This window comes from Pseudonaja textilis, chromosome 1, assembly GCF_049901715.1.
Source record: "Pseudonaja textilis isolate UNSWEBS1 chromosome 1, rPseTex1.2, whole genome shotgun sequence".
NCBI classification, from domain to species: domain Eukaryota; kingdom Metazoa; phylum Chordata; class Lepidosauria; order Squamata; family Elapidae; genus Pseudonaja; species Pseudonaja textilis.
The window spans coordinates 204,064,399-204,077,887 of record NC_141990.1 but is presented as its reverse complement, the minus strand read 5'-3'; the positions used below and the strand labels follow the sequence as shown (position 1 = coordinate 204,077,887).

The following is a 13,489-nucleotide window of genomic DNA, read 5'->3' as shown; positions in this document are numbered from 1 at the left end:
CAATACAGAAGCCTGATGATGGCAGATGAGATTCTGCAAAACATTGCTACAACTTTAAAAGCACAACTATAATGACATGGGAAAATACTCGAACAAAGCTGAATACATACATACATACATACATACATACATACATACATACATACATGTTTTCTTAAGTTTTCATGGGTATTTATATAGACAAACACAATACACAAGTCTGGTGATGGCAGATGAGATTCTGCCAAAACGTTGCCACAACTTTAAAAGCACAACTACAATGACATGGGAAAATACCCGAACAAAGCTGAATGCCATACATGTAAGTACCTGTGAAAACTTAAGAAAACATATATAACACACACACACACACACACACACACACACACACACACACACACACACACACACACACACTCATAGATTTTCACGGTGTGTTCAGGTCTTTTCCTGTGTAAGATTGTGAGTATCTTGGCAACGTTTCAATGAGGTCCCACTTGCCATCTTCAGGCTGGTGCTTTTGGCTTCATGCTTGTGTGAGCAAAGTGTGATCGGAGCTGCCGTCTCCCTATATATACTGGTGGGGAGGTTGACAATGTTGAAATGACAACACAAGCATGCTCGCACAAGCATGAAGCCAAAAGCACCAGCCTGAAGAAGGCAAGTGGGACCTCATCAAAATGTTGCCAAGATACTCTCAATCTTACACGAGAAAAGACTCGAACATGCCAAGACCTGCATATATATATCAAAGCTGAATACTATCTATCTATCTATCTATCTATCTATCTATCTATCTATCTATCTATCTATCTATCTATCTATCTATGTATCCATCCATCCATCCATCCATCCATCCATCCATCCATCCATCCATCCATCCATCCATCCATCCATCCATCTATCTATCTATCTATCTATCTATCTATCTATCTATCTATCTATCTATCTATCTATCTATCTATCTATAGTATTCAGCTTTGTTCGGGTATTTTCCCATGTCATTATAGTTGTGCTTTTAAAGTTGTAGCGACCCAAACAAAGCTGAATACCATACATATTAATACCCGCGGAAACTTAAGAAAACCAGTACACACACACACACACACACACACACACACACGGTCCCTGGGAAGGGCATGTCCTACATTTTAAATAACTTTTCCAACTCTTTTTTGGTTATAGGATCATTTAGATCATCTCTGGGCTGTTCTTCTTTTCAAAATCCCATCTGTCCCAAATAGCTGCTATGAAATCCCAAGGCACAGTTTGCACATTCAGAAAGAAAAGCTTTAGGGGATGATTTCAGTGGGAAAATATGTATCAGAAAAAGAGTTATTTCTCTCACATCTTTTCTCCCTTTCCATTGCCCCAAACTGCCTCTCCCCTGTAGCTTAAAAGAAGTATAAAAACACACACACATACACACATGCATAAGGAAGAGAAATCATTCTTGCTGTGTTTGATGTGCTCCTAACTTTCAAACTTTCCAGAAAGTAGGTATTATATTGACTCGCACTGCTAGAATAGTCCTGTCAGATATCCCTCGTTCAGGCCAGCGTTCAGCTTCCTTTTACTGTTTCATTTAATTCATATTCCTAGAGCAGGGTTCCTCAATCTCCAGGCCCAGAGACCAGCACTGATCCTCAGCATGCCATGAAAATGAGTGAAACCCCATCTATGCAACTTATGGGATGCTAGAAGTGCACAAAACCATGCCCCCTCCAGTCTGCGTGAAAACCTCTCGTCAGAGAATCAGTCCTTGGCAATCACAAGGTTGGGGACAACTGTCCTAGAGCACTTCTCAGGAAACAAACTGAAAGACTGAAAAAAAACAGAAGAATTGGCCATTTTTACAAACAAACAAACAACAACAACAAAACCAGTGCATATCTGTAGCCCAATGTAATATAATATTTATGTAGGGGAAAAAAATCAAATTTAAAATGGACATAGTAGAAGAAGTATAACAATTTGGAATCAATTTATTTTCTGGTAAATAGAACTTCTGGCATCAAGGAAATACAAAAAAACCCTGATTCCATTGAAGATCCATTAAAATATTGTTTTAAATCCCACCTGTATTATATTTATGAATAAAACAAGGTGATGGACATATGTTTTACTTCTTACTTCTCCTGTTTTCTCCACCACAATCATTTTGTGACAATGCATTAAATGCTCTGGGGATCTCTGGTCTGACAATGTTCAGTTTCATTGCTAGTTTTTTCTTTAATTCAATCCGTATAGCTGCCCATCTCACATTTCTGTTTTTTGGTTGGCACACACAATTAACCAAATGACAAATTAATTGACCAAATTTTAAAAAACCCAGAAAACAAACTAAAGTTCAATAAAATCTTATGGTTCTGGTGTTAGGTAACATCAGGATCTATAAAAGAAATTAACATATCTCAACAGAAGCCAAATGTTAAGAAAATGGTTCTTGAACAAAAATACAGATCCTCAGAAAATGACCGCTCTTAATTCAGTAAGTGGAATGGCAAAAATTAAGCAAGTGTTCAAATTTCCTTCCTTCCTTCCTTCCTTCCTTCCTTCCTTCCTTCCTTCCTTCCTTCCTTCCTTCCTTCCTTCCTTCCTTCCTTCCTTCCTTCCTTCCTTCCTTCCTTCCTTCCTTCCTTCCCTATGCATTGAAAACAAAACTATTGCTGGGATAATGGATTTGATACTTGCAGGAACACTTAAGTTACTTAAGTTAATATATTTGCAAATAAGGAAAATATTTTTATCTCACTTTCCTCCCCAAAAAACCAAACCAAAGTAAATGATGTATCTGGAGTAACTCATCAATTTGTGAATACTTTTTATAAGAGAATAATCAGTGATACTGCTTCTCAGTTGTGTATATCACTTATCCACTGTTGCACTGGGCAGTATTAAATGAAAATGAAAAGCAATGGAGATGGGCATCCATCCTCCTGGTGTCAGGCACAAGAAATCAGAAACCAAGGCTGTTCAAATCAGTACAAATTTAATCCATGCTAGCTCTCGACAAAAATCTGAGCTATTAACAGTCAAGGAAAATTGGCAGTAGATAAATGTCAATGGAATCCATTGTGAGAGTGAAGGGATTGCAAATTGATGGTGTGTTTGACCCCTCCAGTTGGGCTCAGCCTGGTCATCTACATCTGGCTTCCATATCCTCAAATGTTATTTCTTTTTTAAAATCAGATGTTAGTAAAAAGTTGGTATCAATTTGCCAGGGAAGTCAATAATCAGTATTGATTACTGGGAAGCAATAAAACAATGGAAGCAACAAGAAAAATTCCAAATGGACAACAGCTCAAGGAATATTCAAGTATCATCTGGGAATAAATGTGCCAAGGGTGCTTTTTTCAAGAGGTACCTGGACTTTCTTGGTTTTTTTTTTTTTTTAAATGTTTCATTCCTCATGAACTGAAGAAGCTTCTTGGATGAGAAGCAAAATGTTTTCAAACAAATAAACCACCAAGAAAATCCAGATGCCTTTTGGAAAAAGCATCTTTGGGACAAACATGACCTGGATGACTGAGAATTTCCATAGACATCTGGGAATAAATTAGAAAGAGTTAAGGTTTCCCTCTAGGGATGCAGGGAAGTTTGTTTGTTTTTTAATATCTGTTGCTTCCCTGTAGCGATCTGAAAGTGCCAAAGGATGAACCCAACTTTCCAGTGTAAATCTTCATATTGTTGGAAATGAATAACTGAGCCATAAAAGTCACACTGCTGCTGCCTGAAATAAAAACAAAATAAAAACCCAGAGATGCTGTGGATCTCGCTATGAATTATTTGTGTATGTGTCCTTTTAAAAAGATGAATTTGCCCCTCTGTTTCTAAACTTAAACAAGCCTCAATTTCCTTCTTGGAGCAGACATACTTTTTTCCAAACCTAGAGAAAGTGCAATTTAGCTGGCAATTAAGCCTTAATGTGATCTAATTATTCCTGACATTTGGGCATCAGGCACTAGACTTCAGGGCCCATATTATTCTCCAGCACTGTTGTAACCGTTTGCATAGAATTCAAGGAAGCGAACCGCTGCCATCAGCTTTCAGTTAAATTAACTTCTCTGCAAACCTGATCGGGAAACAAAAGAGGCATCAGATAATTAACCGTGACTAAAGTAGAAGAAAAGCTGATGTTCCCCTATGACCGCACTGTGCTGGTGAGGCAGAATAAGGTGCAGTCTAAATCCTTTCCAAATGTGCAGCTGCGCATTTTATTCCCAGAGATAGATAAATTGTCGGGAATAAGCACAGCTGACAAATCACAGAGACCTGTATCGGCACAATTCACGACCTGGTTTAGGGAATTGGATGTTCTCATTTCTACTTGCAATCCTTGCATTTTGAGGGATTGTGTGTGGGGTGTGTGTGACCTCCCCAGATCTCGCTCTCACCAAAGATAGGGAGAGGACATTTTCAAACCTTGATTTATTTCTGGCTGTAAAGCACTTTTGACACCCTAGGGTGAAATTCACCTTCTTAAGAAAGGCCAGCACAAAGTTTATGACTAAGTATACCTGAGTGGATCGTAATGCTTTTGCTGAGTATCCACAGTGAAAATAATTTTTGGTCTCAGTGCCGTTTGCTTTGTACACATTTATAAAGTAGACAAACAGTTGAAAAGAAATACACCTCTATTGATGAAAGTCACAGTGCCTCTCCAGTTAAACGTGAGCAGGAAGACAAATGTGAGCTTAAGAAACAAGCTTTATTTATAACGCAAATATTTTGGTCTGACAATCGGCATCTCACCTGAAGAGGTGAGTAATCACACTTGGTATTTTTTGCACGGAAACACTCTGGTTTTTATCAAAACAGGCAAGTTGCAATCCAGCCTGAGAGAATTCTGGAACTTTCCTTTAAATTACACGTCAGATCGGAGTTTTTTCTGTAACAACTTTAAACTAACGTGCTAAATCTGGAACCCTAAGGATTGGAGACCCTTAGTCTTCAAAGGTCAGCTCTGAGAGTTTATTCTGTCAAGGGATGAGGGCTTAAAAACATCAAAGAATTCAAGAATCCCTTGCCAAGTCCCACCCTCTCTTTTATCTATTTCTCCATTCCACTAGCAGCATTTAATAACAGGAAAATAAAATCATAAAATAAAACCAATAACTTTGCAATCTCACAATAAGATTCCCCCTCATTTTGATGTGTTTATTAATTTTGAGTAATATATTAATTTGGATAGGGGTTGATATGGAAATGATGGAATTAGTGATTGAAGTATTTATAGCATAATTTACAATCATTTGGATTTTTCCAGATCCATCAAGGAAGAACATAAAAAAACCCTTTCCCTAGTGTCAAGATCTAGTGGTATAATAGAATACCTAGCACAGTTTTGACTATGCTACCTCTAAACATTCAGAATAGTTTTCAATATACTTGATATAGTTACTACGGATCCTATGACCCAGTACAAAATACTGTTTATTTTGAGTTTTTTTCCCCCTTATATACTGTATATCGAAGCTGGGAACTTCACATTTAGGTTGGATGAAGCTGCTAGCAATTTTAAAAAGGTCACATCATTAGCAGTTTCTTTTTCCTGATGACCAAATGATCTAAATCTAATTACATTGGATTCCAAAAATCACATGCAACCATTGCTGATCTTATCATAAAATCAGAAGATCATAGAATTGGACAGGACCTCAAAGGTCATTTAGTCCAACATTCTATTCTCTGCAGGATCTGTTGAAGCATTTTGCTTTAACCAACCTTTCCAATAAAGCAGAAAACAGAATCTCCTGAGGCGAATTATTCCACTGCTGGACAGCTCCTAATGTTAGGATGTCTGTCCTAATACTGAACCTCTATCTACTTCCCCACAATTTCAACCTATTGGTTCTGGGTCTGTCCTCTGGAGCAACTTTTAAAAAATCCACTCCTTCTTCTCTAGGTCACTTCTTAGCTATCTGAAGATTACTTTTAAACCTCTCCTTGTTCTTCTCTTTTATAAATTAAAGTTTCTTCAACCATCCTTCATAGAACTTGGTTTCCAGTCTCCTCATCATCTTGGTACTACTTCTCTGAATTTTATTGCATTTTGCTGATGTCAGTTTTAGACTGTGGTGCCCAGAACAATAGTCCAAGAGGAGCCTAATGAAGACAGAACAGACTGGACAAGTACATGTTCTGATCTGGAATCTATTAATAGATCCTAAAAAATCCCCAGCTTTTTTACGAGCTGGATGGCATGGCTGGATCATGCCAGGACCCCCAGATCCTTTTCATATGCATCATTACTAAGTCAGGTCTACCCACCCCATATTTGGGGCTTTCACTTTTTATGATGATTTCTTATCCCAGTTTCAGTCACTGTAGGACATCTTCTGAATATTAGAGGCCATCCTCAAAACTTCTTCTTCTTGAACTATACTCTTATTCTTCCTCACTAGACAGAAAATGAAAATGAAATAGCTGTATAAGAATTTTTAAAAAGCACATCTATATAGAACTTTGGTGTTAATAGTGAAACAGTGGTAGCTTTCTGTCCTTCCTGTTAGTGTCCACAACAGGAAGCAAAATCATTCAATGTCTGTCTCCGTTGTCATTCAGGAGTCAATGTGAAACAGTTTTGAAGCAGTTCTGTTTGGTTTGTCCCTAGCCTTGGGGCTCTTGCTCTTTCTTTCTCAAGCCAAAAGCCCCATGGTACTGCTTCAAGAAGCAAGCAAGTAGAATGGAATAGTTAGTGTTGATGTTTTCCCTAGCTGGTTTTCTCTCTGAGTGTCTCAGGAAGAACACTAAAGAGGACAAGGATAGATGGTGTTATCATACATGTATATCCTTTGGGGGTTGTGCCCCAAATTGCCAAACAGCTGATTGATATGATAGGCATTGTTGCTCAGCTCTGCTCTCTCAACCAAAATTCCAGAAAATCTAATAATTGGCTGTCATGAGCTAGATGAGCCAGATGTGGAAAGTCTATTTTTGTCTTCTTATTGGAAAGTTGGAGGAAATATTGATCAGCTCCTCTGAAATAGTCAGCATTTCAGGATCAGCTAGGGTGAAAAAAGCTCACAAAGTGCTTGGAAATCTTTCTAAAGATTTGTGGTTGAAAATGTAGTGGTGTAGAAGCACCAGAAATATTGTCAAGTATTTAGAAGGTGAGGGCGTGGCAACACAAGGAAACAACAGCCAATGTCTTAATAACCAATCATTAACAACCTAATCAACATCTAAAAAACCACCCATGACAGGCACCATATAAATATTACACACAGAATAGTCCAAACACACATTCTGCTAGACAGAAGTTTCCTGAGTATGGGCTCCAGCACCTCTAGTCCCAGTCACATGCCAGATTGTGGCAACTATCAACACAGAACTTTTCCAGTTCGTTATGAATGGGAAACCATCTCTTGTGTAGGTGGTATTCAACAGTAGCAACAAAAAAATAAATAATATTAATAATGCTTAAGTAGCTCAACTGGGTAGAAATAATTTGGATGGATCCACTTAGTGCTGTGTTTAAATTCAATAGCTTGTAAGTTCACAAAATCTATTGAAGAGCAACAGCTGATAGGTTTTTCCTCTGCAGATAAAGGGCAATGTAACAGATTGCATATTTGTTCTGAACATTGGAGATGCTAGTTGAAACACTCAGCTAAGCGAACAGAGTTATCATGAATTCTCAATCACCACATAGCATACGAGTGTCTCTCTCTGTGTGTCTGTGTAAGTCACTGTGAGTGCGTCCATATAAATTTTGCTTCTTTTTTGCCTGCCATCTGTAGACACTGGCTTTATTGTTTTATCTCCTAGGTGGTGATGACACGGAATATTGAAGAGCTTGGGTGAATGTGTCAACAGTATAGCTTATATGGCGGTAGCAAAAGATAGATGTGATTATGGAAAGCCTCAAGCTTAGGAACAAGAAGAATGGAAGCAAAGCAGTTGTAGGTTGAAGGGTTAGAAACTGACAGGAAAAGGCAGATTGGAAAGATTTGGTAAGAGCCGTGAAAGGAGGCAAGGTAAGGGAGGGGGAAAAATAATGAAAGATGAAGGAAGAGATGGAAAAGGAAAGCCTTATAAGGAGGCAAAACTAAAAGGATGGTGTATTCTAGCAGAATAGGGGGGAAAAAAATCTGATGACTGATAAGCTGATATATGTCTCAAAAATAGGTGAATAATAAGTGGGAAGGATTATCGCAGATAACAAATATGGGAAGAAAAAAATACAGCTAGGAGAGGAATTTTGAATGAAACAGAAGTCCAAGAATATATTAAGTAGAAAAGAAATCAAAGGGACAAAGAATTAAGAGAAAATGTTGGCTCCTGACAAAAAGAGTCAAATAATGGATCTTTTGCAGAGACAGAGACTGGGAACCAGAAATGAAAATGATCACCTATGGAAATCACCTATGTATCTCTACATCAAGTATATAAATGAAGACTCAATCATCCAGGCCCAAAAGTATCTAAAAGGGTTAAATCATGGCAACTGGACCAAAGTTTATTAAACTGAGACATTTTGTTACTCATTCAAATAACTTCTTCAGTCAAAATGATTTTTTGGGGGTTAGGCATAGAGTCAGAGAGTCTTTGGAATATATTGACTCTTGCCCTACCTACTGCTTGGGTTTCTCCCCAAAATGAAACACAATATGTAAATGAAGCTTCAATCATCCGGGCCCAAAAGTATCTAAAAAGGTTAAATCATAGCAACTGGACCATAGCTGACCAAGATGAATAATGAAATGTTTCAATATAATAAACTTTAGTCCAGTTACCATGATGTAACCTTTTTAGATATCTACATGAAGTAGCACTTACTTCAAGGATCACATGATAGAGAACTCTAAGACAAGGAGTGGTAGAGCCCAATGGAGCTGGGACACATCTGTCTCCTTTCTTTCTAAAATCCCTTCTTTGTTTTACAAGCATAGTTATTGATTGCTGGAGATCAGAATTGATCCCTTGGCTTTTTCAAGTTCATAAGCTGAAGGCCACATGGATTCCTCAGCTCAGGTTGCCTTCCTCTACTCAGAACTGTTAACCTTCTTGTTCTTCTTTAGCCTTCTTTAGTCTTCTTCCTTTTGGTTAGTAAGCTCTGTTCTACAGAGAGAACAGTGCTTTGCCTCTCATCTGTGGCAGTGAAAGCCTTGCTCCAGAATGATTCAGTTATGGTTGGCTGTCTTTTGTACATATAATTACAGGAAACATATTCAAGGGAAATAAACACTCAAATTACTATTACTCTGCACATCTATGAGAGGGGAGGGATATGGAGGCAGGGGATTTTTAATTTTGCTCCTGTAGATGTAACCTGAAATAGATGTCCCATGAAGACTACATAATGATCTTCAGAACTGACAAAGCAAATGATATACTTATTTGTAAAATTCATGAACTTCTCTAAAAATACTTTACCCTTCATGCTATGACTGGGATTAGTGAAGTAAGATGAAAGACAATGATGAATTTTCCTTTGGCTAGGAAAGTTTTGTAAAAGCTCCTCTTTTTGCAATCACATTAGTATTGTAGAAACCCTTGAATGAAATGGCCTCTTATATGCCACTGCGTTTATTGATATCACCATGTAGGATAATGATGAAGAATGCGGAGAAAGAGAAAGAGACAGAGGGAAAATAGCTACCTTTTTGCAACTTAATGTGTTGCTACAACAGGTTCCATTTCTGTGACAAATAATAAGGGATAGGATATGTACTTCCACCCTGAGGTGGCTTTAGCAATGGCAAGAGACAAATCGAGGCAGGCATGAGATTTCCCTTTCAAATTCCTGGGGCTTACAAAACTTACCAAAACTTTTTTTCCCAGTTATCAGCACTTCAAGGAAAACTAGTTGTCTGCCAAATAATTTCAAGTATGTATGATTAATTGAAATAGTCCAAGCTAGATTGGAAGTATGACAAGATACCTAGAGATGACAAGATCTAGTTCCTATTAAATGAATACATTGAAGCTGCTACAAAACAAAATGTAATTACCATTATTCTATCATTGCTAATTAATTGGCATTCATTATTCTTTTAATTGCTGTCCCTAGGTACATGACATACCTTGTATACAAATAAACGAAGGTTTTAAACAACCAATACCAAACTGGGTTTGTGGAGAAGGAATCACACTTTAAAATACCATCACTTAAACAGCATCATTCATTCTTACTTCATTGTCTATGTTTTTTTTTTAAAAAAACCTATCCTTCATGTGACATAAGAAAGGTGCTCTATGTTTTCCAGTCTTTAACACTGTCTTTCTTCTCTTATTTTACATTTCACCTGAAAACTTTATCAGTTTCATTACTAGCTCCTATTACACAAAATGATTGTCCTGAGGACATGAAATAGAACTCTTCATTTTGTACTTTGCTGGGGAAACTAGGAAATATGAAGATTTAATATAATCTAATCAGTAGACCATGGTGTTTTTGGAAGAAGCCCATAGGGTGCTGTTCTCTGCTGTTCTATAATAGCTCTCAGCCACAGGAAAAACAAGACTTTTTCCCATTATTATTATTATAATGATTAAGCATGTTTTATTAAAGCTTTTTCCTGACATTTTTCAAACATTGCTTCTTTCACCTATTACTTTTTTTTCCTCTTGTTTTCTCCTGTTCTGCTTTTGTTCAAGGTCTCAATGTTCTCCTTACTTTTATTGCAAATGACATCTGGCGTGCTATTATTATTTTGTTCCTTCCTTGGCTTTTGCTTTGCTGCCTTTTCTAGGTCAGAAAAGAAATATGGTACACATGCTTGGCTGATATTGTTCGTTCTAATGTTACACACACACACACACACACACACACACACACACACACACCTCTTCATTTTGAAAGTATATTTCTTCAAGGGTTTTAATCAGTGACATCATTAAGAATCTGCTTAGGGTGTTAAAACAAAAGTAAGCCCATCTTTTACAGCTGGAACAGTTCAAAGGAACCAGGACAATGTTTTACTTACATGAAGCCTCATCTGATTCATCGGGGCAGTCCGGGTCTCCATCACAAAGCCAATTCTGAGACACGCAGCTCACACGATCATGACAAAGAAACTCGCCTACCTCACATATGTGATCTGTAAACACAAGCAAAGTTAAAGAATGGACCTGGTTATTGGATAACTAAAAATAAGCAAGACAATTAATGAAACAAGAAACATGAGATATAGTCTTTGCCTTCCATGAAATCTGAAACAACAGCATGAAAACGCCTGCATTTGGGATTCGACACTGGTGTATGACACATCCTCAGAAGCCTCCTGTATATATGCTCAAATTATCCTTTTTCACTGGATAGGATGCTCACTAATGCACAAATCAAAGATAGGCTACAGGGGAGAAAATACACAACTGTATCCCACAGTGCTCTCGCTCTCTCTTTCTCTCTCACTCTTCTGCTAATTTTGGCCATTTTATTGAAGCCTTAGCAGAGGTTTATTTTATTTATTTATTTTATTTGTCAACCACTTACAAGGTAATAGATATGTATAAACATGAGTAAGAATACAGGAATTAGGTATGAATAAATGGGGACAATAGGACAGGGACAGTAGGCATGATGGTGCACTTATGCACGCCCCTTACAGACCTCTTAGGAATGGGGTGAGGTCAATAGTGATTAATTTGAGGTTAAAGGAGTGGGGGTTAGAGGATGTAACAACAGAGTCAGGTAGTGCATTCCAGGCATTATCCACTCTGTTGCTGAAGTCGTGCTTTCTGCAATCAAGTTTGAAGCGGTTTACATGGAGTTTGTATCTGTTGTGTGCTCTTGTATTGTTGTGGTTGGAGCTGAACTAGTTATTGACTGGTAGGACATTGTAGCAGATAATTTTGTGTGCTGCGCTTAAGTCTAACCGTAGGCGGCATAGTTCAAGGTTGTCCAAGCCCAGAATCTCAAGCCTGGTGATGTAGGATATTCTGTTGCGAGCAGAGGAGTGTAGTACTCTTCTCATGAAATACTTCTGGACTCGCTTGATTGTATTAATGTCTGATATGCAGTGCAGTTTTAAAGGTCTCATTAGCATTTCTTTTCCTGATGACCAAATGATCTAAATCTAATTACATTGGATCCAGACTGATGAGCTGTATTCAAGTATTGGTCTAGCAAAAGTTCTGGGTCTGTCCTCTGGAGCAACTTTTAAAAAATCCACTCCTTCTTCTCTAGGTCACTTCTTAGCTGAGATTACTTTAAACCTCTCCTTGTTCTTCTCTTTTATAAATTAAAGTTTCTTCAACCATCCTTCATAGAACTTGGTTTCCAGTCTCCTCATCATCTTGGTACTACTTCTCTGAATTTTATTGCATTTTGCTGATGTCAGTTTTAGACTGTAGTGCCCAGAACAATAGTCCAAGAGGAGCCTAATGAAGACAGAACAAACTGGACAAGTACATGTTCTGATCTGGAATCTATTAATAGATCCTAAAAATCCCCAGCTTTTTTACGAGCTGGATGGCATGCTGGATCATGCCAGGACCCCCAGATCCTTTTCATATGCATCATTACTAAGTCAGGTCTACCACCCCATATTTGGGGCTTTCACTTTATGATGATTTCTTATCCCAGTTTCAGTCACTGTGGGACATCTTCTGAATATTAGAGGCCATCCTCAAAACTTCTTCTTCTTGAACTATACTCTTATTCTTCCTCACTAGACAGAAAAGGAAAATGAAATAGCTGTATAAAAATTTTTAAAAAGCACATCTATAGAACTTTGGTGTTAATAGTGAAACAGTGGTAGCTTTCTGTCCTTCCTGTTAGTGTCCACAACAGGAAGCAAAATCATTCAATGTCTGTCTCCGTTGTCTTCAGGGAGTCAATGTGAAACAGTTTTGAAGCAGTTCTGTTTGGTTTGTCCTAGCCTTGGGGCTCTTGCTCTTTCTTTCTCGCCAAAGCCCCATGGTACTGCTTCAAGAAGCAAAAGCAAGTAGAATGGAATAGTTAGTGTTGATGTTTTCCTAGCTGGTTTTCTCTCTGAGTGTCTCAGGAAGAACACTAAAGAGGACAAGGATAGATGGTGTTATCATACATGTATATCCTTTGGGGGTTGTGCCCAAATTGCCAAACAGCTGATTGATATGATAGGCATTGTTGCTCAGCTCTGCTCTCTCAACAAAATTCCAGAAAATCTAAAAATTGGCTGTCATGAGCTAGATGAGCCAGATGTGGAAAGTCTATTTTTGTCTTCTTATTGGAAGTTGGAGGAAATATTGATCAGCTCCTCTGAAATAGTCAGCATTTCAGGATCAGCTAGGGTGAAAAAAGCTCACAAAGTGCTTGGAAATCTTTCTAAAGATTTGTGGTTGAAAATGTAGTGGTGTAGAAGCACCAGAAATATTGTCAAGTATTTAGAAGGTGAGGGCGTGGCAACACGAGGAAACAACAGCCAATGTCTTAATAGCCAACCATTAACAACCTAATCAACATCTAAAAAACCACCCATGACAGGCACCATATAAATATTACACACAGAATAGTCCAAACACACATTCTGCTAGACAGAAGTTTCCTGAGTATGGGCTCCAGCACCTCTAGTCCCAG

At 38.0% G+C, this 13,489-nt stretch overlaps 1 protein-coding gene across 1 annotated transcript in view; it reads right to left on the bottom strand.

Moving 5' to 3' along the window:
- LOC148127996 (low-density lipoprotein receptor-related protein 1B-like) overlaps positions 1 to 11,197 on the bottom strand; it is a 363,162-nt gene extending 351,965 nt beyond the window's left edge. The window contains exons 1-2 of the mRNA XM_087925379.1: positions 11,128 to 11,197; positions 10,914 to 11,027 (exon numbers count right to left, since the gene is read on the bottom strand). Of these exons, the coding sequence (XP_087781505.1) occupies positions 10,914 to 11,027; positions 11,128 to 11,197 (184 nt within the window). The remainder of the gene's footprint in view (positions 1 to 10,913; positions 11,028 to 11,127) is intronic.
- Positions 11,198 to 13,489: the final 2,292 nt, after the last annotated feature.